At 38.6% G+C, this 27,251-nt stretch overlaps 1 protein-coding gene across 1 annotated transcript in view; it reads left to right on the top strand.

Moving 5' to 3' along the window:
* PGR (progesterone receptor) overlaps positions 1-16,784 on the top strand; it is a 33,371-nt gene extending 16,587 nt beyond the window's left edge. Inside the window, exons 4-8 of the mRNA XM_069883428.1 lie at positions 506-808; positions 2,177-2,321; positions 7,042-7,172; positions 11,749-11,906; positions 13,907-16,784. Of these exons, the coding sequence (XP_069739529.1) occupies positions 506-808; positions 2,177-2,321; positions 7,042-7,172; positions 11,749-11,906; positions 13,907-14,062 (893 nt within the window). The 3' untranslated portion in view covers positions 14,063-16,784. The remainder of the gene's footprint in view (positions 1-505; positions 809-2,176; positions 2,322-7,041; positions 7,173-11,748; positions 11,907-13,906) is intronic.
* Positions 16,785-27,251: the final 10,467 nt, after the last annotated feature.

The raw sequence follows: 27,251 nt of genomic DNA, 5'->3' as shown, positions 1-27,251 counted from the left end.
GAGGAAAAATACTGCTTTCGGATCACCAAAATACAATTTACCCATGCCTTTATGGAATTGGAGGAAAGAAATTTCTCTGTGTAGTAATTAATTACTAGCATTTGTGTTTCTGAATATAAGGAAGAAAAAAAGAAACCATGTCTGTAATTAACATTGAATAGAAACTGGATTGTAGAGCCAGCTGGCTCAGCTGTCAGCTTATGATAGAACAGTGGGAACTGAACCAGAAAACACTTCATGAGGTTACTGTAACCTAGAATTCATGGCAATAATTTTAAAGGGGTGGGTGCCATTCATCTCTTGGTGAAGGGAGGAGGATATGGAGGGAGAAACTCTTAAGAATTTTCCATGATTATTTGATTACGTAAACAGTAAAAAATAGAAAACTTATTCAGAAGACAGTTCTAGTCTCCTTGTATAGATTAGAGTTGTAATCCAGCCCTACTGGAAAATATTGATGTTTCTGGTTAATTATTTTTAACAGATCAATAATTTTCTTTTTCAGGCAGAAAATTTAAAAAGTTGAACAAAATTAAAGTTGTGAGAACATTAGATGTCGCACTCCAGCAGCCAGCAACCCTTCAAGATGAAAGCCAGTCTCTAACCCAAAGGTTATCCTTTTCTCCAAATCAAGAAATACAGTTTGTTCCCCCAATGATAAGTGTTCTACGAGGCATTGAGCCTGAAGTTGTCTATGCTGGTTATGACAATACAAAACCCGAAACACCAAGTTCCTTGCTGACCAGTCTGAATCATCTTTGTGAAAGGCAGCTTCTTTGTGTAGTCAAGTGGTCTAAATTGCTACCAGGTAATAGCACTTTTTATATATAGTGAATTGTGGTTAACCAAATATGTCATAGGATGAGTATTCAAAAGATAATGTTATTTTCTGGCTGTTAATTAATTCTTAACAAATCTGAAATTATTAACCTTCCATTTCATCATGCACCAATAAAATAAATTTTAATAGGAGGGCACTCTTAAAGGAATGTATCTAAATATTTAGGCTCACTCTAAAAAACAAGAGAAGCCCAGAGACTTCCTGTATGTGATTGTTCCAGCAGCCTTTCCACCCTATCCCTTCCTACTCTATTATTCATTCTTCTGGTATGAAAAGATGTCTGTATTTCTGCATATTTTTTATTCTTAGTAAAACGAGTTCTTGAAAGCAAAGAGAAAAATTGTAATAAATAGCGCTAGTTAAGACTAAGCAGTTCACAAATACGTAATGAGAACTATCTGAATTTGTGAAGATCTAAGTCTGGGTTCCAGAAAAAAAAAATCCATCTTACATGTTTACATGCCATGTATGGTCATAGGGACCTGATCCTAGGATGTAGAAAAATCAATATATCGGGCAGAAAGCCTGGAAATATGGTTTCATATGATCTCAGTTTGGCACTTCTCTGTGGCAGAAAAGGGTGGTCCCTATCACTGGTCTTCCCCATTGCAGCCTATGCTCGTGAGACCTCCTGGTTGAACTGATTAATCTCATTAAATGAAAAGGAAACAAACCTCTTTTTTTACTCTCTGTGGCTTTCTGATGGCTTCATGAGCTGAACTAGCTCACTAAGAGGTGGCATGAGTGCCAGAGTTTGCTTGAAGGTGGTAACAGGACCAGGTAATGAAGAACAGGAACATTTCTTTCAGTGGCAGGAAGCTGGTAGATTGAGGCAGATACTTCACAGCAATCTTTAAAGTCATCAAAGAGCAAAAGTTGTCAAAAGTACAACATAATGCTCTTTTCTTTAGTTAATGCAAGAGAGATATTAATGTGTGGATGTTTATTGTATTATATCTGTATTTCTTGTTAAGAACACTGAAGTTTGAGCTATCTGTATTAAATAAAAGTTGGATACAGTGACCAGATTACAAACGAGCATTTATTTACCAAAGGAAAATAAGATGCTTTCCTGTTTACTGAAATAGTCCATTTTGACTGTTAAAGTCAATTTTGATTTGGTCATTTCAAAGTATTGGATCAGAACAAGAGGACAATTAATGTGTGTGATAGCCAGTTATGCAAACTTCACAAACTTCTGGGAGCTGCATCCCCAAAAGCACTTGTCTTTCTAGGTGCTCTCAGTTTTATAGCTTAAAGTGGTCTCAGAACACCTAATCAATTGTTGCCTAAATAAGAATTGTGAAGTATTTTAACTTCTAATTCCATTTCCAGGATTTCGGAATTTACATATTGATGATCAGATAACCCTCATCCAGTATTCCTGGATGAGTCTAATGGTTTTTGCAATGGGATGGAGATCATACAAACATGTCAGTGGTCAGATGTTATATTTTGCACCAGATCTGATTCTAAATGAGTAAGTACACTCTGCTGTTGCATAATATAAATGACATTTTGAACTTATTTGTGTCAATGAAAATGTGACTTCATTAAGGCCAAGATTTCATTTGTTACTTGTTCTGTTTCAAAATTAACAGTAGAACAAAAGTACTCTGGTCATATCAAAGTTTAGTAGCTTTGAGAAGGTTTAAGTAGGAATCCCAAATATTCTGTTAGCATAGCTAAACAAAAGGAGTTCAGATAATAGTTTAATTAACTAAGATAAAAATAATTTTTTAGAAGAGAATGATATTGTCAGAAGATTTACCTGAATTCATCCGATTATCTGAATTCATCTGAATAAGATATGAATTACTGTTTAGTATATTGAGCTAAGTAGAATTTTCTTTCCACATGGTTGGTTGGGTGGTTTTTGCTAATAGTTTGTGTCTAGTCTAAAATACATGGGTTTGACACTTTCTGATAAAAATCTACTTGCCTAAAGTACATTTGTTGTTAGAAAATTGTAATAATTTAACAAGGAAGAATTTTAATATCAAAGATAAAATATGTGAAACTGCTCTTTTCTGGTTGGAGGTTGGGGACTGTTGGCTTAGATTTTCCTTCACTGTCCTGATGAAGTCAGATAGTCTTCATTTCAGTCTTTGTCAGTTTTTCAGTTCTGCAAGTTAATATTATCAAAGTTGTAATTTTAGATGCTTTGTTTATAATATATGGGAGGTTTCCAGGAACATTAAAACATAAATTAATCTCCATGTTTATTTTTCCTTAGTACATTTTCTTAGTGTTTTTTTCCTCAAAATCCTAAAAGAACTACTATGAAGTGACATGAAAGTTAAACAGGTGTTCTTGTAAGGATTAAGAGTTGGATTTGCAGAAGATGTGGGCACCTGATTTTAAAGTCTGTAATATGCAGGTTCTTTCCAGTGAAGTTCTTTATAGAAAATTTTCAGCACAGCTGGCCCTGGAGGTCCTGACCTTTTCTCTTCCAGATGACTGTAAATAACTGTGAGTTTATAGGGTAATGAATTAATTCCCCTCCCATGTGTATTTTAATTATGCTGTACAAATTGAAATTCTTTACAGGGATGAGAATGAAAGAATTTCTGACTGTATTCTGTCCCAACATAGTCTGTGATATATCTCACGTTAGATTCAAAAGAAACATAAAGTTACATGCTATAGGCAGTAATGTCATGTCTTGGAGTATTGCCTTGTATGTGGATCACTGCTGCCACTTGTGAAGAAGACTTTCTCCAAGAATAGGGCTGAGATTTATGAACCCTAATTATAATCCCGCAGAGAAAACTTCTTGTTGCAGCTCTGGACCATCTATGTGAAAAAAGAGGTGGACTGGAAACGTACCCTTCTTTTAGTTGTAGAGTAACTCATCTGGGTCATATTAGAAACACTGTAAACAAAGAGACATGAAAAGTAACTGGCACATTAAATTATAGCTGCAGGTATTTATTGGGAAATAAGTTAATTCTTAGATCAGTAAAATTTAAGCAACTTCCTTGCCTACAATGATATCTAAGATTGAACTTTCATGATCACTTTAAGCAAAAGTAAATGCTGAACACAGCTAAAAATATTAATTCCACCTACCTCCTGCACTGGCCATTCATCCCCGTGATTTCACCTAAGCTGGATCAAACGCTGTCTGGCTGCACTGTCAAACAGATGAGGAAATTATGTGTTTGATAAATACCCCAGAAAAAGCTATTACTTAGCAGATAGAGGTGATCCCTGATCAGACTCACCATGTGGACGTGAAGTTACTACTTCCAGAACAGCAGGAGTACACGTCTAGTGGTGGAAAGAGATAGAATCATAGAATAACCAGGTTGGAAGAGACCCACCGGATCATCGAGTCCAACCATTCCTATCAAACACTAAACCATGCCCCTTAGCACCTCATCCACCCGTGCCTTAAACACCTCCAGGGAAGGTGACTCAACCACCTCCCTGGGCAGCCTGTTCCAGTACCCAATGACCCTTTCTGTGAAAATTTTTTTCCTAATGTCCAGCCTAAATCTCCCCTGGCGGAGCTTGAGGCCATTCCCTCTTGTCCTGTCCCGTGTCACTTGGGAGAAGAGGCCAGCACCCTCCTCTCCACAACCTCCTTTCAAGTAGTTGTAGAGAGCAATGAGGTCTCCCCTCAGCCTCCTCTTCTCCAGGCTAAACAACCCCAGCTCTCTTAGCCGTTCCTCATAAGGCCTGTTCTCCAGCCCCTTCACCAGCTTCCTTGCTCTTCTCTGGACTCGCTCCAGAGCCTCAACATCCTTCTTGTGGTGAGGGGCCCAGAACTGAACACAGTATTCGAGTAGCGGTCTCAGCAGTGCCGAGTACAGAGGGAGAATAACCTACCTGGACCTGCTGGTCATGCCGTTTCTGATCCAAGCCAAGATGCCATTGGCCTTCTTGGCCACCTGGGCACACTGCTGGCTCACGTTCAGTTGCTGTCAACCAACACCCCCAGGTCCCTCTCCTCCAGGCAGCTTTCTAGACAGACTTCTCCTAGTCTGTAGCACTGCACAGGGTTGTTGTGCCCCAAGTGCAGGACCCGGCATTTGGCCTTGTTAAACCTCATGCCATTGGACTCAGCCCAGTGGTCCAGCCTGTTCAGATCCCTTTGCAGAGCCTCCCGACCCTCCAGCAGGTCAACACTTCCACCCAGCTTAGTGTCATCCGCAAACTTGCTAAGGGTGCACTCGATGCCTTCATCCAGGTCATTGATAAAGACATTGAACAGGGCTGGACCCAACACTGAGCCCTGGGGAACCCCACTTGTCACTGGCCTCCAGCTGGATTTATAATGATAATGGAAGTTCTTTCTACAGGGGCAACACACACTTGAGTTATTTCAAAATGACCACGAGTCCACAATCTAAAGATTGTTTCACAGCCAATTTGTCATTTAGTGAACCGAGTTGTTTAGCTTGGAGAAGAGGAGGCTGAGGGGAGACCTCATTGCTCTCTACAACTACCTGAAAGGAGGTTGTAGAGAGGAGGGTGCAGGCCTCTTCTCCCAAGTGATGGGGGACGGGACAAGAGGGAATGGCCTCAAGCTCTGCCAGGGGAGATTTAGGCTGGACATTAGGAAAAAATTCTTCACAGAAAGGGTCATTGGGCACTGGCAGAGGCTGCCCAGGGAAGTGGTTGATTCACCTTCCCTGGAGGTGTTTAAGGCACGGGTGGACGAGGTGCCAAGGGGCATGGTTTAGTGTTTGATAGAAACGGTTGGACTCGATGATCCGGTGGGTCTCTTCCAACCTGGTTATTCTATGATTCTATGAGTTCTGCTGCTTCTTGAGAAGGACCTGCTTGGTAGCATGAATTTCAGACCTGCAAATGTAGGCAGGTTAATTTGACAATAATTTCATGAACTACCATTAAACCCCTACAAGGATTTACTGTTACTGACACTTTGCAATGTGTGAAACATGACTAAGAACAACGTTTAAGCATAACCTGAAAGCTGCTGCCACCTTTCATAGGACGGAATACTTAGAAATTCAACCTACCAGGAAGGAATAGGAAGAGAGATTTAAAGTAGCTATGGAAGTAACCAGTCCCTTCAGATCTAACAGATTAAATTTCTATGTTTAAATCATTTAAGAGCTGTTGTGAGATATCAAATGCTGAACAAAGCTGAAATAATTGTCATTTAAGGTAACATTAACACTTTAAATAATAGAAAAAAAAACCCTCACTGCTCTTAGAGAGGTTTTTTATTAATGAAAATGTTGTCTGTTTTCATTGTTAACAGCACTATGTACAGTTGGGTTGGAATGCTGATCTGAACTTTGTAAGGGGGAAAGGCAAAATTTAATCTTATTGTTGTACATAATTTATCCACACCAGGATGCAGCTTTGTAAAATCAGCCCATGTTACTGGATCTTCAGGTTAATGTACAATGAATTCAGTTTAGTCTGCAAACTTCAAAGTGCTTTCCTTGCAGTGATTTCCTTCCCAATAAATATACACAGTAAAATGTACTCAGTATACCAAAAATCTCAAAGAGAAAAGTACGATTGAAGTTGTACCAAAAAACTAAACAGTTTTATGTGTTTCCTTGTGTGATTTCTCCTGTTTACTTCTGCAGGAGTTTATATAAGGCTGTATGAATGTTTAAGTTTACTTAAATACTTATTATATATATTTACATTTAACATTTTTAACTATTTCTTTAATAACAGAAAATGCTATAAAATAATATGTTTGCTGTTAGCAGTGCAATGTTATACTTGCAATAAAGTATTTTGATGCAGGCATTTTTTAAAACCTAAGAACAAATTTTCTATAGGCTTGCAGGCTTATATTCCACTTTATGCTTTGTGATCCTTTCAGAGAATGTAAAAATCTATCCACCTCTAAAATAAAAAGAAGACATTTCATGTTAATTACTAGGGTGTTTTTAATTAATAAAACCCCTTCATTTTTGGTGGTTACAATTCAGCTTTCATAATCTCCAAGTTTTGTGGGTTGTTTTTTCTGGTCAACAGTAACAGATTAAACATTCAAATAATAGCATATTCAGTAAAATACAAAAAAACTAGTGTAGCTGTGAAGGAGTCAGAAAATAGTTTACATGTATAGTCTCCTGTAATTTCTGTAATGTGGTCATTAAACTGCTAACAAGGCACTTCCTTCAAACAATTAATACCATAGCCATTCCTTTTCTTTATTTTCATGGGTTTTATTATTTTTTTTTACCTCTTCTGGGTGTAAGACAGAGGATGAAAGAATCATCATTCTATTCCCTGTGTCTGTCCATGTGGCAACTCCCGCAGGAATTTGTCAGACTTCAAGTTAGCCAAGAAGAGTTTCTGTGTATGAAAGCACTGCTACTTCTCAACACAAGTAGGTTTTTTTTTATTTCTTTATAACTTATCACTAATAAAAGAGTTTCGACCCATGTTGTTTGACTTTACAATTGCTAAGCTATCTGGCTTGATAGATGGAAACGTCTTTAGGAGGAATGTTAGTATTCCATGAACTGAAAATATTTTTTCTAGTGTTTATAAGGAACAAATAATTTGTGATTTATTATTGGTTTTATTCTGTATAAGGCACTGAGGAAATGGTGGATTTGTTTTGATATATAGCGTACTGTATTACACATATTCAAATCAATCAAAATGATTTCTACTGGGAAGCTCTTTAGCTAAATGACTTAAAGCCTTAGAAGCATTACAAATATAATTTAAAATATTTAATAAATTGTCAGAACTGCAGGCTTTATCTTGGCCAAGAACTTAAAGCACACTTGCTCAAAATAATTAAGGAGGTAGACGCAGCAAACAATTCTAGCATTTATTCAGCATTTTATATTTATGAATAGGTCAAGTTTAGCACAGATATATACAAATGGAAATGTTTTTCTTTGGTTTGTTTCTCTAGAAGAAAATCCATGGTCACTTTTAATCATATGCTTCTATCCAGCATACAGCTGCATTCTAGTTTAAATGGGAAATGTGGTAGCTGATGAAGTTAGCTGCCAAAACCTCTTCTAAAATACTACATCTGCTGAGGCCATAATTGTTAGTTATGAATTCATAAATAGAAAGTTTTAAAATGGTTCAGGTGCTATTAAGAATGAGAATAAGCACCTCTGAAAAATGTAGTTGGAAGAATTTTGAAGTTAGAGGTGAGATGTGCAAAACCTGCATAACCTAATTGTTAGTTGTGCTAAGTTTCAGTAAAAGATAAGGAACTAAATTTTATTTCCTTTTAAGCTGTAATTGGATGGTATTTGAATAAGTACACGCTTATGTAAACCTTGTTCTCAGCAAAGCGTAAGTGGTAAAGATTAAATTTAGCTCATGTGAACGTAAAAATTACTAATATAATAGCAAAATACCACACACTCGGCTAAAGCAATAAAAACAATATAGACAAAATTCCCTCTCTGATACATCTCCAGTTGCACTGTTGGAATTTGGATGTATTCCTATTTGAAATGGTTTCCCTGTTTTTTTCATTACAAAATAAACTCCCGTGTCTATCTACACCTTAGAGGGAAGTTTTAAATTTCAGTGAAATTTAGATGCTTTTGTGATATTCCTATTTTCCATTTTTGTCATGCAAAGTTCATATCGAATTCAGAACAACACTGCAATGATCCAATCCTTCTCATTTATGGAGTGCGTCAGTTTAACAGTACTCATCAAGCTAGCATTCCTGATCATCTGCATTGCCCTCAGAAACTCATTCGTAAAATGATATGTTTATATATATGCAATAAATGAGGGGTTTTTTTTAAAAAAAAGAGTTTCTACCTGTGCTGATAAGTTTTGCTATTTGTTCTCTCCTGCACTTATTGTCTTATAGGAAAAAACAATTTGTCAGATCTTGAAGAAAAGGAACACATCTAAACATTGTTGCTGAGACATTTAGTAAACATTTGGTATTGTATAAATATAATTCCACAAAACTACTTTCAAACTTGTTGTTGCTATAAAGTGGTTTTAAGACTGCTTTTGTTTTAGTCATGGTATTCATCTTATTCCTCTTCAAATATGAAAATATGACCATTACAAACTTTGGTATACAAACAGTATATCAACTTTAAAATGTTAGTGTCTCATTCTGCCTTTGGTTTGATTTATTATTCAGATGAACTGTTTTTTACTTTGTATATAATTTCAAAGAAACAGTAATTTCTATTGTATGCAACTGAATGTCAGTCTTGATAAATTTCTAATTCTTGATGAGAACCCCAGACTAAATTTTAACATTATTTTTTATTTTATGTTTTTTCCATTGAGTTTTCTGTGGCTTAGATGTTTATTGTGCTTGTGGCAGTTTTAAAGCTGTCTGAAAAGTAGAATTAGTCCTTGCAAAAAGTGGACCAACATTTTGATTTTCTGTAATCGTTTCTGGTTTACAGATACTTACATGTAATATGCTGTGTTGTAGTAGTGCCCCCAAAGTTCTAATTAGGGCTCTGTCTTGCAGAGGCTGCATACATCTAGGAACTAATGCTATGAATAATTCAGAAAGAATGTGATTCAAGAAAGTAGAGCTAAGTCAAAAAAAGAGAGAGAAATAAGCATATAGCAAGCTGAGTTGTAGCTCTAACATTTCCCAGACTTTTGATTTAGAGGAATTGTAAAAGCTTGTTGCATAAGATTTCAGCTGGTTTCTTGCCATTGAATAAAAACATTTACGTACGTTCAAGGGGAAGGAGCATTTGAGCTGCCTGTGTTTAAATTACATTTGTGGATTTAAGACATTATAATTCTTCACTCAAATAATAGCTTAGCGGAACTTTTTGTGATTAGACAAGAACATGACTGTGCTTTTATAGAATTCTGGGAAACAGGCCATGCATTGCTGAAAGAGATCTTTTAACTTAATTCACAAGGGAAATGTAAGGACTTCACTGCTCTTTTAGTGACATAAGTCAAAGAAAGCATCTACTTAGCCCTAAATTCCATCAGAATGTCACTTTATATAAAAAAGATTTCTAGGTGTTTCTAGTTCTGCTTACACATACACAGAACTATCCAGGCTTTGAAAACGAAACTATTCTTTTTTCTATGACATAGCTTTTCCTCACTGCAAGTATTCCTGCCTTTATTACTCCTAAGCACATTGCATTCTCCACAAATCAGAACTCCTCCGTTGAGACTATTGACAGGGGTGGTACAACCACACTTTTAGATACCGCTGTTGTCTGTCTGGACTTGAGGCTGTACTGAGTCAAACCAAAGGTCCACCTCATCCAGCATTTCATCTCCAGCAGCTGCCAATAGGAATCTATCATGGCATCCTTAAAAGCTGGACTATTATTAGTTATGGTATTATAAACATATGTGCAGTGGAAGCAGTCACAATTCCTATTCTTTGTTTTTATTTTTTGTTTGAATCCAGTTTTAGTTAGGAGTGAGACTCTGACTTCCATAGCCATCCAAGTGCTTAAGCGCTTGTCTTTAAAGTAAACTTTGTATTTTCTGTATGTGTGTCTCACTCCTTTGCCCAGACATGCACTTGTCTGAAGAGACACAGAGCAGGAGGCATCCTTGGCAAATTGGATCTTTTCCTCCCTTGGGAAGTCTCCCAAGTAGAGAACTGAACTTCTGCATTGTTATATCTTTCTGGGCTGGAGGTGAGAGGCACTTAGTTTTAATTTGTTTACCTGAAGCGTCTGCTTCTTTTACCTTCTTCTGAGGAAACAGAGATAATTTAGGCTGTTGACTTCGGAATAGGGTTTATGATTTCCACATGGAGATAAATGTTTATCTCAGTGCAGGCTTTGCTACCTAATTCTCTTTCAGGGAATAGGCTGAAGTTCAACTGCTCTGCAGCCATGTGCTTTTTAGGTTGCTTCTGTTCTAAGAATTTGATTCTTGTGTGTCTAACAATGCAGTTCATTCAATAGAGATACAGCACACGGATATATCTATGTTTTAATTCGAGAAAGTGACAAATCACCTGAAAGTTAGGTGTAACAGCATTGAATAAATCAATGTCATTTTGAACCAAGCTTCATTTTTTAAAGAGATGTTGTGGCATGATACTAGCCATGGACTGATACCAGATTGAAGATGTACTAGATAACTAGCAGACAATTTGTTTAAATATGTGAGCTAGTCTCTATGACATTCTTTTAAAGTCCATGGATTAAAATAAGCATCTCTTCAGCTTAATTAATCTCGTTCTAAATTACTTCTAAAACAGTGAAAATGCCTTGTGCCTAAGACTTGCCTGATTTTTTCCCCGCTAAAGCTACAGCAAGCTGTGGTAACTAGCCCAGATGGAGATGCTTATACTGTAAAATGTCTAAAGTTTGGTGAGGTGAATCCTTCACCTCATGTTGCAGTGTGAAGTGTCATTGGAAAGAAAGAAAGGAAAGGGTAGGAAATTTTAAGAGCTCTTTCAAAAACAATATGTTTGAAAGAAGACCATGGCTTAACATATGATTATTATAGTGAAAAAAAGGATTTAGAGTCAATTGCCAAATGGGAATATTTTTTGGAGTTTAATTTCTTTGAGTTTTTCGTTTCGTATTTGCCTTTAACAACGTAAATTGTAAGATTTGTGTCTTACACTCTGCCGCATCAAGGGAAGTAGAGTCTAGAACTTACACCTGTTTGCTTACAATACTACCAACACTTATCATCAGTGATAAAATATGGTCTTATCACTAGCAGTTGCTAACAGGTTTATTTCTCAATGTTCTCTCTGCTTCCTCTTTGTGGTCCTCACGGCTGACCATGAAGAGAAGAGTGAGTTCAACTGCTTGCTTCTCCTTGATGATTTCTCTAAAAGCCTTTCACATTTAAGGCACTAGAATGCGGAATGGAAATAAGTACCCAGTGTATAATAATTAATTGCACTGCACAGTGTAAAATACTATAAATTGCTCCTGTACTTGAAATTTCTCTCAGTGGCATCTGAATAAATGGCAACGCAAGTGTTATTCTCTTTCTAGTTCCTTTGGAAGGTCTAAGAAGTCAAAGCCAATTTGATGAGATGAGAACAAGCTACATTAGAGAACTGGTGAAGGCAATTGGTTTGCGCCAGAAAGGTGTTGTGGCCAACTCGCAACGTTTCTATCAGCTTACAAAACTGATGGATTCCATGCATGATGTAAGTGTACTTGTTGATGTGTTTTTCTTTTTATGGAAGAAGGTATTTGTGTTTCTTAAAAGTAATTTTATGGAAAGTGACTAGTCAACATTTCTAAAAAACAATAGAAAAACCCTTTAGTGTATATATTTGTGTGACTAGATAGCCAAATACTCAGCATCAATATATAGTGTATAAATATTATACGGCATACAAGATTTAAGTATTTGAGAAACGGGCATTTGAATGTTTTGTTTCATTATTTCTGTCATGTGACTGGTACAGTTATGGGTTTTGACAGGAGGTGGCATGTACGTGTGTGTGCGTGTGTATATATGTTCATGAAATATATTAATAATGCAAAGAATAGGCAATACAAGTTGCAAGTTCAGGGTACTAAGATTTAGAAAAAGACAACCAAGACTGATTTTGCAACCTTAATTCAACTACTTCTATGTGTATGTTCTATGCCATCTTTTCAGTATCGGTCTATGTTTGGGAAGAATTCTTTGAGAACTCTGCTGTCAGAGGGATTCATAAGAGTCTTACAAGATGAAGCTTTCCACCTCTCTGAGAATCTAGCATGTATCCTATAGCTTAAAATCCATCAAAACTGAGGGCAGTGGAGAAGGGGCACCAAAGTTAATTTTAGCAAGAGTGCTTTTGAGTTCAGTACTGGTTGTGAGGAGCTCGCACGGAGGTCAGGGAAGGATGGAACCTTTGCACGTTGGTGTTCTTCTGAATACAAAATTCTTGTCACTAATTTACCCTCCTGATGTGGGAAAAAAACCCCAAACAACAACCTTTGATGATTGTATTTATAGGATTTAAGAGAGGTAACAATATTGGTAATTATGTGGTTCACCAGGTGGTCTGGATCCACTGCACAAACCTCTCTATCACTTCTGCTACCCATAGAACACATTCACCGTTTAGCTATTACATTGTCTCAGATACCAGTGAAAGGCCAATGAGACAAGTACAAAAACATCCTTATAGGTGAAGGCAGACAACAGAAAATTCTGAAGGTGGGATAATGGAGGTCAACTTTAAGTATTTACTGGTAGTCAAACTGTAGTCAGTACTTGGGACTGTCAGTGCTAAATCCTTCCCTGAACTTCAGTTGGTCACCTTTTACTTGCAAAAATAAGTCCTGGCCAATATACTACTCAGCGCCAACCTGTGCTCAAGGAACATTTTTGTATCAGTCTTGCTTGTGATAAAAGATCTTCCTGCCTTAACTTGCAATCTCAGTGTCACAGCATCTAGAGGAAAACTTCTGACCACTGGGCTGTGCAGGCAATCTCTTAATTTCAAATAAAGTAGAATAGCCTTAGCAGAAGTGAGTGAGGCCTGCTGCAAAATACTCAACAAGGTGATGGTTAGGATAGTTCTTGGTCTGCAGGGAATCTTTGCTCAATTCCTTATTTCAGCTCAGGATGATAAAGTGATGGGAGATATGAGGAAAAGATAATCACAGTGGAGAGCCTAGAGGAAGATAGAAAAGATGCATTAGTCTCATATGTTGAACAGTTGCTTTCAAGGGATAAGGACCTATGAAGTGTAATGTTTGCAGCATACCCAGATTCAATCACAATCAGGATGAATGAAAAGCTCACAAACAAACAGTAAATGCTGTTCCTTAGAGCAGTGTTTGATTAGCATATAGTAAATGAGGCATGAAGAGAAGTGTTGCAAGTGAGGATAACACGAAAGACTGAATGCTTGTTTAGCGATTGCCATTATTCATGGTGCATGCTGCCACTGAGGACAATAAGGCTTTATAATATTAGTGAGGCACTTGTTTTGTATGGCATACGATTTAGCTGTATTTATGACTTCTTGCCATGGGAGGATATTTTAACAGGGAATGACAAGTACCCACATTACAGATTGAAGGAATTGAGGAAGGTATATAATGATGTGAGCTGATGGATGAATGCGATAAGTGATTAAAACATGTTTATCTGGCTGCATTACTGTTAGCCTGATTTATCATATTTGTATTTTATTAAATCCAGCTAGTGAAACAGCTCCATCTCTTCTGTCTGAACACATTTCTGCAGTCCCGTGCACTGAGTGTTGAATTCCCCGAGATGATGTCAGAGGTGATTGCTGCCCAGCTACCCAAGATTCTGGCAGGGATGGTGAAACCTCTTCTCTTTCACAAAAAGTGAAATGTCTTTTCTCTTATCATAGAGGTGATTTCTGGGTCATTTTTTGTTTGTTTATTTTGGTCAAGATTTTGCAATGTCAGGATTTCAGTATATTTGTCATACCTACCCTGCCTACTGCTTTATACTTGTAACATACACAAGCCATTTAAGTTTGATGTACATATTGTGAGTTACCGATTCCTTAACTGCAAAAATCACAGCAGTCATAAGAAATGTTTTGTAAACTTGGCTAGGTTGCTTTTTAGATATATGGATGCAAATGAATAGAGTTTTCATATTTCTAAGAACAGTTATCTTATACATTTTTCTTACATATTACACGCTCTCAAATGTCTGATATGACATGGTGTAAACTTTTTACTTCAGTACATTGTGTGCATGTATACATGTGGGCATGCACGTAGTGCAAGATTTTGGAGGAATTAAAATAAATATTGCCCACATTTTCTCACAGATATTTCACTTTTTATTAACTAACCTGCCTCACAAACATATCCTTTCAAAGTCAGCTGTCTGGGATTAAGTAGACGTCACTGCAATACTTTCATAAGAACCAAAATGGTAGCCACGACATATACATTTATGTTCTTGTCTTTGCTCACATTGCATTGAAACTCTTGAGTTGGGTGTACTGAACTGTACTGCAACATTCAGTGCATCTCTCCTTCAAAAATCAGAAAGCTTAGAAACATTTCAGTGTATATTGCACCAGAAGTAACATGTGTACAAACCCACTCAGCTTTGGTTTTCCTTAAAAGTTCCGCACTTACTAAAACTAAATCACTTAGCTATAATCTTAAATTCATCAGCTTCAAAATTCTGTATTTCAGAAGCTTTAAATGGAAATGTTTTCACTGACTACAACTCTTAATAATCTTAATGTTTTGAATTCCAGTGGTGAGTACTCAAACAACCATTAACATCAAATTACAGCAAGATTAAATGCAAAAAAAAAATGGAAAATATGTTTGCAAACATTTTTATACACATCCTACTCATTTCAGTACTATTTAATGAAGCTACATATTTTATATTTGAAAGCATGCCATTATAATTGAGGTAACTGTAAAAGAGAAACTGAACTAAATTAGCTTTATATTTTCAAGAGGACTATCATGTTTTATCATGGAAATGGAATATTTGACTGAAGAATTATAATGTTGTGGTGTTTGTTCCATTGATATTGAACTCATGCATTTGAGGAAGTAAATTGTTGATATATTCAAACAACAGAGAAACAGATAAAGTCTAGGAGGAATTTATTAATCTATTAAAATACAATAAATTTTGCTCATCACTAAAAATGGTACCCAAATTCTCTAACAATGTAGGAGATGGTATTTTGTACTTGGGTACTTGCTGGCCATATGCTTATGCTCCTTCCCGTTACATTTTGGATGCATCTGTCGTATGGCAGCAGGTCATGGATGATGTGCAACTTGTTCTGTGTCCTTATCACATGAACAAAGGCTCAATGGACACAAGTCCAGTATCCCTGATTTAATTGGGGGTCCCCTCATTAAAAGAACAAGTGGTGTTATATGTTCATAAAAATGACGTCCTGATTCTTGAAAAAAAATGTGGACAACTAACAATTGAAGGTAGATCTAAAAGTATTCTTACTATTTATCATTTCCTAAAGCATATCAAGAAGCAGCTACTTTACGGCTGGGGATACGAACGTTTTTTGACATTCCCACACAGTACAACCTCACGAGAGGTGATGCAAAAATGCAGCCCTTGATACAATGGTATAAGTAGACTTTTGTGTTAATTGAGTAGGTTTGTCATTTCTAACTGCCCAGACACAATTTCTTTCATATTCAATACAGTTTGACCTTTAACTGTGATCCTTAAAGCAATTATGTTTTAATAAATAACACAAAACTCTTTATTTCTACATATTGAAGCTTTGTTTTCTTTATTTTTCTTTCTATCTGCATCCAGCAATCGTGGAGCTTAGTAAAAAAGTCCATTTCAACCTTTCCATTTTTATGTAACAACGATATTTTCATGCATTCTTTGGGAATTTAGGCTTTGCCACACGGTTTACCATTGAATAAACAGAATGTCTCTGTTACTGTTTAGATTAAACTTTTAACAGAAACTTCCCACACTAAAAATTATTCTTTGACACCCTAATTTGGAAACTGGAAAACAGAGCAGGCTTAGGAATGTCCTGGATTAGCCAACATCTGCCTTTTACTTAGTCCCTAAGATCTGTTCCAAATGGCTGCCATGTCACTGTGTCCCTTAAATATAGCAGGTTAGCCTGAAATGCTTTATATTTGTTTCAGAGGCATAATTAAAAAGGGAGAAGAGATGACTTTTGGGAATAAATAGCAAAGGTTAAAAACATTTTCAGATTGTATTTCTCAAAGGTCTTGTAAGTCACAGAAAAACATTCCCAGAAATTTGTGGTCGTGGTGAACGCACTATGTAAGACAGAAAAAGTTTGCCAAAGTGTGACTGATATAAGAATTTGAAAGTCCTGCATTCATTACTTGATTGTCTGAAGATAGAAAAGAAATGTTTTAAGATCCTCCAGCTTTGAGCCCAGACTATAAAACTGCCTTTAGTCTCCATTTTGATACCGTCATTTGCTCTGGATTACACAGGCAGTGTGAACAGCGATCAAAACACAAGATTGTTTGTTTCCCTATAGAAATCTAATGTACTGTGACTTTTTAACACTGCAACCATGTCTGGAGGGCCATCAGCAAACTTGTTTTTTCTTTGAGATTTTTAGACAGTAAGTGGCTTTGTAGGTCATCATCTTTCACAGATTGCAGGCATCTTTTTTTTTTTAGTCTGAGACACCAGTGAAGTTTTTTAGTCTTTACCCTAAATGATGCAAGCTATGCCTGAAGCTCAGCCTCTCCTGTTCTTGTACAGTTTAGATATTTTTGACCTATGGCCTTCAGCAATGCCTTCTGCCAGTACTTCAGTGAAGCGAACAAAGAAAACCACTTCCTTTGAACTCTACTACTGTTATTCAGATTTGTAGAGGTATCATCAATTATTTTTTTCTTGGCTGAAGTGCCTGGCTCTGGCAGCCTGGCTCTGTTTGGAGAGCTGTGACATGTGGTGCAGGGCAGGGGTGACCTCCAGACCCAGCTGTCGCGCTGTCCTGCTCTTTCACACCAATCTGCTTTGCACGTCTACCTGTTGTGCTTGAAGAAACACAAAAGGTCAAACACTTGTGTTTTCAAAGATCTTAGCTGAGTCAAAAGTTTTGACCAGTCTTTAGGGAAGGGGGAATGTGGGTTCATTAAAACCTGGTTTGTGACAGAGGGAAATGCCTGAGAAACTTGCAATCACCTTAATGGCACTTTGGAACGGTCCAGTTGTATGTGTCCAAAATAAACTGAAGCTTAGATGTTTTTGAACTCCAGCTTCTCCTCCAGCTGCACTGCAGTTATGTTTTACTTTGTTTTATCTATAGTAGGGAAGCTGAGAGTTTGGTTTGTATTTTCTGACCGGTCAATGCCTCATTAGTACCATGGTTCTCTCTTTTTTCATTTATAGTAATATGTTTCTCTCTGTTCTCCTTTTGGGAAAGTCAGCTGCTTTACTGTGTTCCTATCTAAAAATATTTATCTTAGTAATCAGTGACATAATGGTAGCATGATCGGTAATATCTGTAGGGTTCCTTCCTTCCTATACTCTCCTACCCACACAAACTTAAGGGTAGTTTATCCCCAGAGCAGGAGAGGATGGGCCTGCACCCTTCCCATGCAACTGTTCAACTCCAAGAACACGTGCCTTGCCTGACACGCTGTTTGTGGCACGCTGACCTTTCTTTCTTTCCAATAAGTCATCTTGCAGCCACAGAGCCGACATCCAAAGCCCTCCCAACTTTCCATGGCTCAAGAGCCTGTGTGCATATTGCCAGGCTAGACTGTCAGCATTGCTAGATTTATTGGTTTGTACTGCTTTGGGTCATGATGACCTAACTTGAACAGAGGGTTTGTTGTTAATTTAGCTCTCTTTTTCCCCATACAAGATGAAAAGCAAAAAAAAAGTCATATTTTAGGTGTCTGTGTTTTTTAAATTTATGGGGAGGAATGTGGGTTTTTTTTCAATGAATCCTATTAAATTATTAGATTGACGTTTTATGATTGGAGAATGGTATTGTAGCTTTTCAGATGCTTGGACAGAAACATGCAGTAAAAGACGCCTGCATGCGTAATAGTAACTAAGTTAAAATTTAGCTGGTTATTCACCTTAAAGAGAAAATAATCCTCATAAAATAATCCTTCAGTGCTGTTGGAACTAATGCAGTAGTTGCATAACTTCACATACCTGAGCAGGCTGCTCCCTTCATGTATTTTTTTGCTCACATTTAGGCATTTTTATTGCTGGATTTGGCCCAGAGTTCTCTGTACAAAGTATTTACAGAGTATGAAGTACATCTAGGAGCGGTGAACTTTTAATTTAATCCTTCTTTATCATTTAAAACTGGCAACATTTCAGTTTCTGGCTAGTGTGAGGTGTGCTCATTATAAAAATACCATCACAAGACTTTGAGCCATAGATCGTGTGTTTCTGACCGTGAAAACTAAATTACCTTTTCACATTTACAGGTACAATAGTTCCACTGATTTAGCATTCAGGCGTATCAGTGAGGAAGTTCTCACAGTGACATTTAAGGAGTCTCATTCTGTTGCATTTTCCCACAGCTCAATTTAAATATTTTTGCTATGTTGAGGAAGAAGAATTATATAATTTACAGGAATTCGGAGCTGTAGATCAGTGGACTCTGTGGCTGTATACTTTCAAACAAGGAGGTAGATCGGTGAAATTAATCTAGTGGGTGTAATAAATAATTTCACTATCAAATCAGAAATTACTGGGCAGACCAGTACAGGGACCTTTGTGTTATACAGGTGAGACTTTCATGAACATCACCTTAAGTTGATTATTCCAGGATGTGCAATTGTCACGTATGCCTATTTTTGACATACTGGATAAAAATATATTACTGCTTTTACACTTCATACGCTGTATTGTTGGTTCATGTCCAGTCTGAGACTCTAACCTGCAATGCCTCCAGTTCAGAACAACGTTCTCATCATAGCACCATTCAAAAAGTGCATTTACTCCAGAAAGTCTATTGTGGCTATAAGGAGTTTGAATAAGGAAAGCACCAAGCAGACATAAACATGACATTGTGCATTCAGAAAGGTGTGTAAATGCTTTTGCTTATAGTACTTGGAAAAGAAACACCCAACCATCTGCAATCACTATGCAATTTCAACAGTAAGTTTTGTTTCAAAGGAGTGTATGATTGTATTATATATTGCCTGAATAAGGCTGATTGTATACTAAACTTTAATAGGCTCTCTAGTTCCCCTCCAAAGACAGGAAGACCCAAGAAGTCTTCTAGAATTTTTGAAAGCTATAGATCTGTACACTTTATAATTTCCCCAAAATGGACACTTGTATTGAAAAGGCAGTTGATTGCAGCTGTTACCAAACATATCTAAAAGTAAAGTTAAAGCCATCAGTACAAATAATAGTGTTTAACGCAGTACTTTATCTGACATCTATGGAATGCTGGGCACACGTAGCTGAAATACTTAGTTTAAGATCACACACATGCAGACACATGTATGGAAACAGTCATAGGAGCACCCCTGCCTCCAGCTTGAGCAGTTGTCTAAGAGATTGTGTGTGTGTATAGACACATTATATATTCTTTGTATAAATACATGCGTTAATAGAAATATCATCGTAATTCACTTTGTGCATCTTTATGAATCAAAAGCAGTTTGAGTGAAATGAGTTTTCTTCTGTACTTCGGAGAAGTTAGGATTGCAACTTCAACTGAAATTCAGACTAGTGGGTGGCAGCGGGTTCCAAGCAGGCACCTTCCTTTTGCTGGAAATATGTGGAGGAGATGTATCTGAAATGTGGTATTGCCCTTTCAGAATAGGGACAAGGATGTCTACAGAGCAATTGATGTGTTCCTAACTGTTTTCCCAAGCATTTTCCCAGATCCCAGCAACATTTGTGGATTTTGCTGGTCCATGTAAGCATGTTCTTTTATAGACAAAGTACAACACACTGGACAAAAATGTTACGCTATTGCACAGAAGAAATGTGACAGCAGAATCTGATAGAAGTTTCACATTATTTGAAATGCCGAAGAAGACAGGATGTGGCAGCTGTGGGTTGAGGTCTATCACGGTGGCGTTACGCACAAGATCAGAATTATCCTCTTTTGGGACTCATCAATGCACATGAAGGGCTGACCAGCTAAGGATGGCAAGGCTGTTTACTTAAAAATTTAATTGGAACTTTAGTGTCCCAAAACTCAGCTTACAACATAGTCATCTCTTCTGCACTGGCCAATTCACTTAAGAGTAATTTTACACAAAAGTAAAAAAGGCTGCAGCCAGCTTGTATTTTACAGGGAAACAGAAGCCGCTGTCCTTTCTTAAGCTTTGTAATACAGGTCATGTTTCTAGTTGTCTTCTCACAAAGCAAGGTTATAAAAATCTGACATTAAAAAAGAAATCCAAACCCTCAAAATATTACTTTAGGAAGATTCTAGTTTAAAGTATCTTTAAAGCCTCCCCTGCAGACAGCTGTTAATTTTAAGAAAAACTACATTATAGAAAAAAGCACAACATAATGGTTAAAAACGAGGCTGGGGCCTCTTGCAATACACGATCTCTTGTAGGTTCTGAATTTCACTCAAACTCTACATTCCAGTTTCCACATTTATAAAATGTTTATTCTCCCTGTCCTCAATACACTTTCTTTCCCAAGGATTACTTGGATATATTACGCATGAGCACTTTGTAAAGGCTTTGTAATCCTAGATGAAAAATTCTATAGAAAGCCAAACAATCCTTACCTTTGAGACCTATTTGGACCAGTGTTCCTGTTTCTCTGTATTTAACATTCCAGAGCATGATGTCCATAAATTACAGTTTGTTTCATTGTTTTTCATTTTTTTTTAAAAGAGAAACTTGTATGAGATTCCTGTATTTTCCAGTGAAGGGGAACTTGCATTTATATATTTGTACACCTGAAATAATAGCTTTCAAGTATTTTTGTAAAGGTGTTGTCCAGCTACATTGTGTCATGTCCAATAAATTGGAGATGTGCTTACTCTGTAGTCGTATGAGAAGTGTTTAAGTCTTTAGTTAGCAGTACGTGGAAAATAAAGTGACAATACAGCACCGTGCTATAACAACATGAATCTGCAGTTACCCGAACCAGGCTGATGGAGCCACTTGTGCTTGAATTCCTAGGGACTTGCAGCTGGGAGGCTAATTTCAGTTTGATCACTTTGGCAGCTCCAGGTCAGAGACAACGCACATTTCTTACTTGCTGAATTTAAACCTGTATGAGGAGGAGGGGAATTACTTTTCATTTTGTTTTCAATTCAAACCCTCTACAAGGCTCAAAGAATGGAAGACAATAATATATTTTTTTTTTACTTATGCGGAAGGTGGTGATTTCAGTAAAAACTGCAAACTGTGAGACTGTTGCTTACTAAACCCAGGAAAATAAGTTATAATGCGTTCCACAACCAATCACAAGACTTCTCCTCATTATTTCCACATCATGCAGTACATTTCGAAAGTGATGCTTCAGCTTCATTTCTGAATGTCCTCGTTCTAGTAACCTGATCTCTCAGGCATTAGCAGTTCTCCATGTGCACATCATGAAGTTTGACAGGGCTGGGAGTTACCACATAGATGTATTTTTCCCCCAAATCAATTTAGTTTTAAAATGTTCCATGCAATATTAGACAACAGTGGAAGGCATTTGGTCAGTGCAAAAACCGCATGGATTTCTTTAAAGTGGAAGTTCTGTAGCACACAGAAGATGATAATATTGAAGTGGTTTTGAGACAGTGATGAACAGCAAGGTGTTTAAGACTTCTACTTAAATATGCAATCAGTTGAGGACATTTGCACTGGTACCTTCGTTTAGTCCCCAGTTACTTCTTTATGCAAGGATGTTCCTCTGGATTGAGTGGGATTACTTCATGTGTGCTACTTCCAAGTTCAGCTTTAACGTGTACCTCTTGCTCAGAAATAGGTTTGGGTTTTGTTTTTGTTTTAACAGACATGGTAATGGAAGGGTGTAAAGAACAAAATAACATTACTCATTATTTGAAATTAGATGTTTAAGCCCTAAGGGATAGAAGATTTTGGTTTAACCTTTAGCTAATAACAGCCTGCCTAAATGAGATGTTTTTTCATTGTAACATCTCAAACTCTGTAATGATACAGATGCTACAGAGACTGACTCATCTCTGCACAGCACAGGTGAACTTCCCCTTAAACATGCTAGCAAGTTCATACAATAATCATCTACTGCTCACAGGGAAGACAGCCCTGCTATTTCATGATTATTTTGTGTAATAAGCGGTGTCAGAGATCCTGCCATGCAGTAATTCAGATGAAACCATCATTTCCTTTTGTATGTGTCAACAATGAAGATGCTGTGGCACTGGAGAAAGCACCAAACTGAGCCAAGGCTGAAGTGGTGCCCCAGTGCCACTCTCCTAAATCACACACTGGGCTATGGTGGGGTTTGTGTTACCACCACTTTACTCAAATGTGATGCATCCTACGGGGGAGGCGAGCCCAAAAGAGAGCCTTGGAGACTGTGGAGAGCAGAGCTGAGTTTGTGCCTTCTGTACTGAGGAGATGAGCTGCGCATGAGAGATGCACACAAATAATGATAAATGTATGCTCCTTCTTGATTTCCCTCTGGATAAAAAACATTCAGCAAAGCTAATTGGGCTCGCTGATAAAACACAGTGCTAGTGTTTTAGAGTTGGGTTTGTTTAGCCTAGAGAAGAGAAAACTACAAGAAGACTTTACAGCAGCTTTCCAGTACTTAAAGGGGCTTACAGGAAAGCTGGGGAGGCGCTCTTTCTCAGGGAGCACAGGGATAGGGTGAGGGGTAATAGTTTTAAGCTGAAAGAGGGTAGATTTAGATTAGATATTGGGAAGAAATTTTTTACTGTGAGGGTGGTGAGGAAGGAACAAGTTGCCTAGAGAAGCTGTGGCTGCCCCATCCCTGTTCAAAGCCGGGTTGGATGGGGCTTTGAGCAACCTGATCTAGTGGAAAGTGTCCCTGCCCAGGGCAGGGGGGTTGGAACTTGATGATCTTTAAGATCCCTTCCAACCCAAACTATTCTATAATTCTATGATAATATTCATTTGAGTTTCTCATACTGATGCACTCAGACATATCGACATTTGTTAGTCAGGAAATCTTTCAAAGAATCATTTAAACAAAATGAGAAAAAGTTATCAGAAAGGCTTCAGCAGTGGTATCATAGAATCATAGAATCATAGAATCATAGAATAACCAGGTTGGAAGAGACCCACCGGATCATCGAGTCCAACCATTCCTATCAAACACTAAACCATGTCCCTCAGGTAGAACCTGAACCTCTTTGTACAACCTGGTTCTGTGTTAATCTGAAGGTAAAACTAATTGTGCTTGTTTGTTTCGCATCGTCTGACCTACATGGGGATAGGGAGGGTGGAGAGAAGCACTCGTTCCAAAACAAAACTGTTATAAATCAGAGCTGGAAGCTGGTGAAATACTCGTATGACATTCATTGCAAATTTCTGAAAGAAGGATCTGCGGCGATGCCTTGTACTCAGACTGTAACACAGGATGCACAACATTGCGTAGAATGATCTTTTTTTCCCATTCAAGGCAGGCACAACTTGTCACAATTACAGAAAAGAAAACAGTATTTTCAGGACCAAACGTAAACAACCCTCAGCCAACAGCAACAGCAGGAAATAGCAAAGTTAAAATGACAATTTAACCTGTGGTTTTCTGTAAGGATATATTTGCAGCACCACTGCCCAACACGATTTGTTTGAACCTAAATCTCTCTGAGGCCTTCTGCTACCTACCTGCTTCCTTCAGCTGCCCACGGAGGGTGCAGCCAGAGCCCTCATGGAGGGGGGGGGAGGGGAGATTGGTGGATTTTCCCTATCAATAGGCATTCTGCTTTTTTTGTGTGTTAATTCAAGACTCACAATCATCACCCCTTTCACAGCCTCCCTTTCCAATGCTTTGTGCTCAGCTTCCTGGCTCAGGCACACTGAAACCCTAACCTTTGTTATCTTCTTGTGAGGCCCTTGCAAACAGCATTTGCTTCACTCTAGGAACTAGTTGTATCCTGTACACCAGTTAATTTATTTGGAGGAACGCTGTATAGATTGGTCAAGCTCAGGTTTCTTATCTTTCTTCCGCCTGGGTTTGTGAATTGTCCTCTGAAATGTTTCTCATGGGGCTTCCCTTCCCACCTGCTTATGGAGTATGCTGACTTTCCCCTAGCAATGCCATGAACTTTCCCTTAGCAAGTTTGCGGACGACACTAAGCTGGGTGGAAGTGTCGATCTGCTGGAGGGTCGGGAGGCTCTGCAAAGGGATCTGAACAGGCTGGACCGCTGGGCTGAGTCCAATGGCATGAGGTTTAACAAGGCCAAATGCCGGGTCCTGCACTTGGGGCACAACAACCCCATGCAGTGCTACAGACTAGGAGAAGTCTGTCTAGAAAGCTGCCTGGAGGAGAGGGACCTGGGGGTGTTGGTTGACAGCCAACTGAACAGGAGCCAGCAGTGTGCCCAGGTGGCCAAGAAGGCCAATGGCATCTTGGCTTGTGTCAGAAACGGCGTGACCAGCAGATCCAGGGAGGTTATTCTCCCTCTGTACTCGGCACTGGTGAGACCGCTCCTCGAATCCTGTGTTCAGTTCTGGGCCCCTCGCTACAAGAAGGATGTTGAGGCTCTGGAGCGAGTCCAGAGAAGAGCAACAAAGCTGGTGAAGGGGCTGGAGAACAGGCCTTGCGAGGAGCAGCTGAGAGAGCTGGGGTTGTTTAGCCTGGAGAAGAGGAGGCCGAGGGGTGACCTCATTGCTCTCTACACCTACCTGAAAGGTGGTTGTAGAGAGGAGGGTGCTGGCCTCTTCTCCCAAGTGACAGGGGACAGGACAAGAGGGAATGGCCTCAAGCTCCGCCAGGGGAGGTTTAGGCTAGACGTTAGGAAAAAATTCTTTACAGAAAGGGTCATTGGGCACTGGAACAGGCTGCCCAGGGAGGTGGTTGAGTCACCTTCCCTGGAGGTGTTTAAGGCACGGGTGGACGAGGTGCTGAGGGACATGGTTTAGTGTTTGATAGGAATGGTTGGACTCGATGATCTGATCAGTCTTTTCCAACCTAGTGATTCTGTGATTCCATGATTCTATGAATATATGGTCATGTCTGGACCACAGAGCACGCACATGACCTTGGTTGGAGCTCACGGCTCCTGCTCTGAGCCATGCTGTGCTGGGACACTCTGCATGCCTTCCGTGTTCTCTGCTCTCTCAGTGCCCCTGCTGGCCAGTGGGGATGGACCTCATGCCTGCTGCAGAGCTAGACGTGCCACTTCAAATACCCACAATCCAGGTAAACTCCATGTTTCCCTTCAAATGTGCTTTTTAGTAAGATGACAAAAGCAATGACCATCAACAAAAATAAATCGCCGATGTTTTTCATTCAGTCAGGACTCTAATTCCTTCTAAGGGCACCAGAGAACCATTAACAGTAATTTTAAATGAAATACACCCATGCTAAGTCTAACTAATCAGCCCCTCAATTATACTGGCAGAAAGATGTATTCCAATTACCAAAGTACTTTCAAGTGAATTAGACTCCTTGCTGTACCAGCCGTGGAGGTCACTCAATGTTCCCTATGAATCCCTGCATGTTTACATTAAAAAAGCACACCATGATCTTTGGCAAAGGCAAACTAGCTTTAGGCTAGTTCAGCTTTTGAGCTTGTTGCCATAAATACAATAGAAAAGCAGCCAACCATTTCAAAAGAAGCCAAGAATATCTTTCAATACTTTCTTTCCATATCAGTGATTAATCCAAATTACACGGAAAAGCTGTGTAAATATGGAGTAAAACTTTAAAAGATGAAAGTGTAAATAACTTATTTACCATATTTAACAAGCATAGTGTTCATGTTTGGAAACCAGGCTGGTTTTGAAGGAATAAATCATGCCCAGTTTACAAGAAAACGTTCCCAGCTGGGCTGGAAGTGACTTCACAGCCAGCTCAGTCTCCACCTACACCATGTCCCTGGATCACTGAAATTTCTTTTCTTTATCAGCGTGGGCAGCAATGGCCAGCACAGCTGCAGACCCCTGCTCGCATCCTGCTTTCCTTCAGCTGAGAGTTGCAGGGCCTTCGTGCCACCACAACTCACTCCAGCATCTGTTCTATACCATAACTATTCCACACGTCATCTGATCTATAGTTCACACTCAAAGTTTATCAAGCTATAAAGTCTGCAGACCAGGAGATCCACTGCTACAAAAAGATGAGAATCTTGTGCTGTAAGGTGCCTTAACACAACCAAATAATGAAGTCCCTCTTCACCCTTCCTGGTAAGGAACACAAGTAATGCCTTGTTCCTTGGGACTTTTCAATTAAGTGATATGGTAACATTGAGTTAGTTTAACAGGAATTTAAGTCTTTATACATTTAAGTGTTCCCTGCAATGCCATAATAGAGCAAGTCAGAACATCTGCATCCCAGAAACATGGAAAGATCCTAGTTATTCCCTGGTGCCAAGTAAGATGGCACAGTGGGAAAATGAGATCTATTTGAGGGTTTTGTCTAAACCCCAAACTAGGCTTGGCCTGTGTTCACTCCTGCTAATCCGCTATCTTTCAAGCTAAGAAGCCTGCATCTCCATGGCAAAGGGCAGAAAATAATAATGCAGAAACTATTCCACTCACGTTACTTTCCTAAAAGGCAGTATTATTGGAATGGGGTCGCTAAACCCCCCTCCCACAAACCACCCACCTGCTGATTTTCAGAGCCAAAGACCACATCAATTATGTCTTGATACACCAGGGTTATGCTTCTTGTCACCCAATATGGGAAGCTGTCATTTTGTTTTCCTCAAAAGCCACATCTTTGAAGACTTCCACGTGACCAGGACACGAGATGACACAGCTATTGTCTGGTATTCACACACCTGCCCACTGCTCAACATCAGGAGCAATGTAAAGCATCCTCATGAGTGAAACGTTACTCAAGAATGCAGGTGTGGATGGGAGTAGCATAGAAGTGTTCTACTTGGAAAAAAGGCTGAACCATAACTCAAATTAAAAAAAAAAATAAATCAGTTTGTGTAGA

Source organism: Phaenicophaeus curvirostris, chromosome 1 (assembly GCF_032191515.1).
Source record: "Phaenicophaeus curvirostris isolate KB17595 chromosome 1, BPBGC_Pcur_1.0, whole genome shotgun sequence".
Classification (NCBI taxonomy): Eukaryota; Metazoa; Chordata; class Aves; order Cuculiformes; family Cuculidae; genus Phaenicophaeus; species Phaenicophaeus curvirostris.
This window is presented reverse-complemented; position numbering and strand designations above follow the sequence as displayed.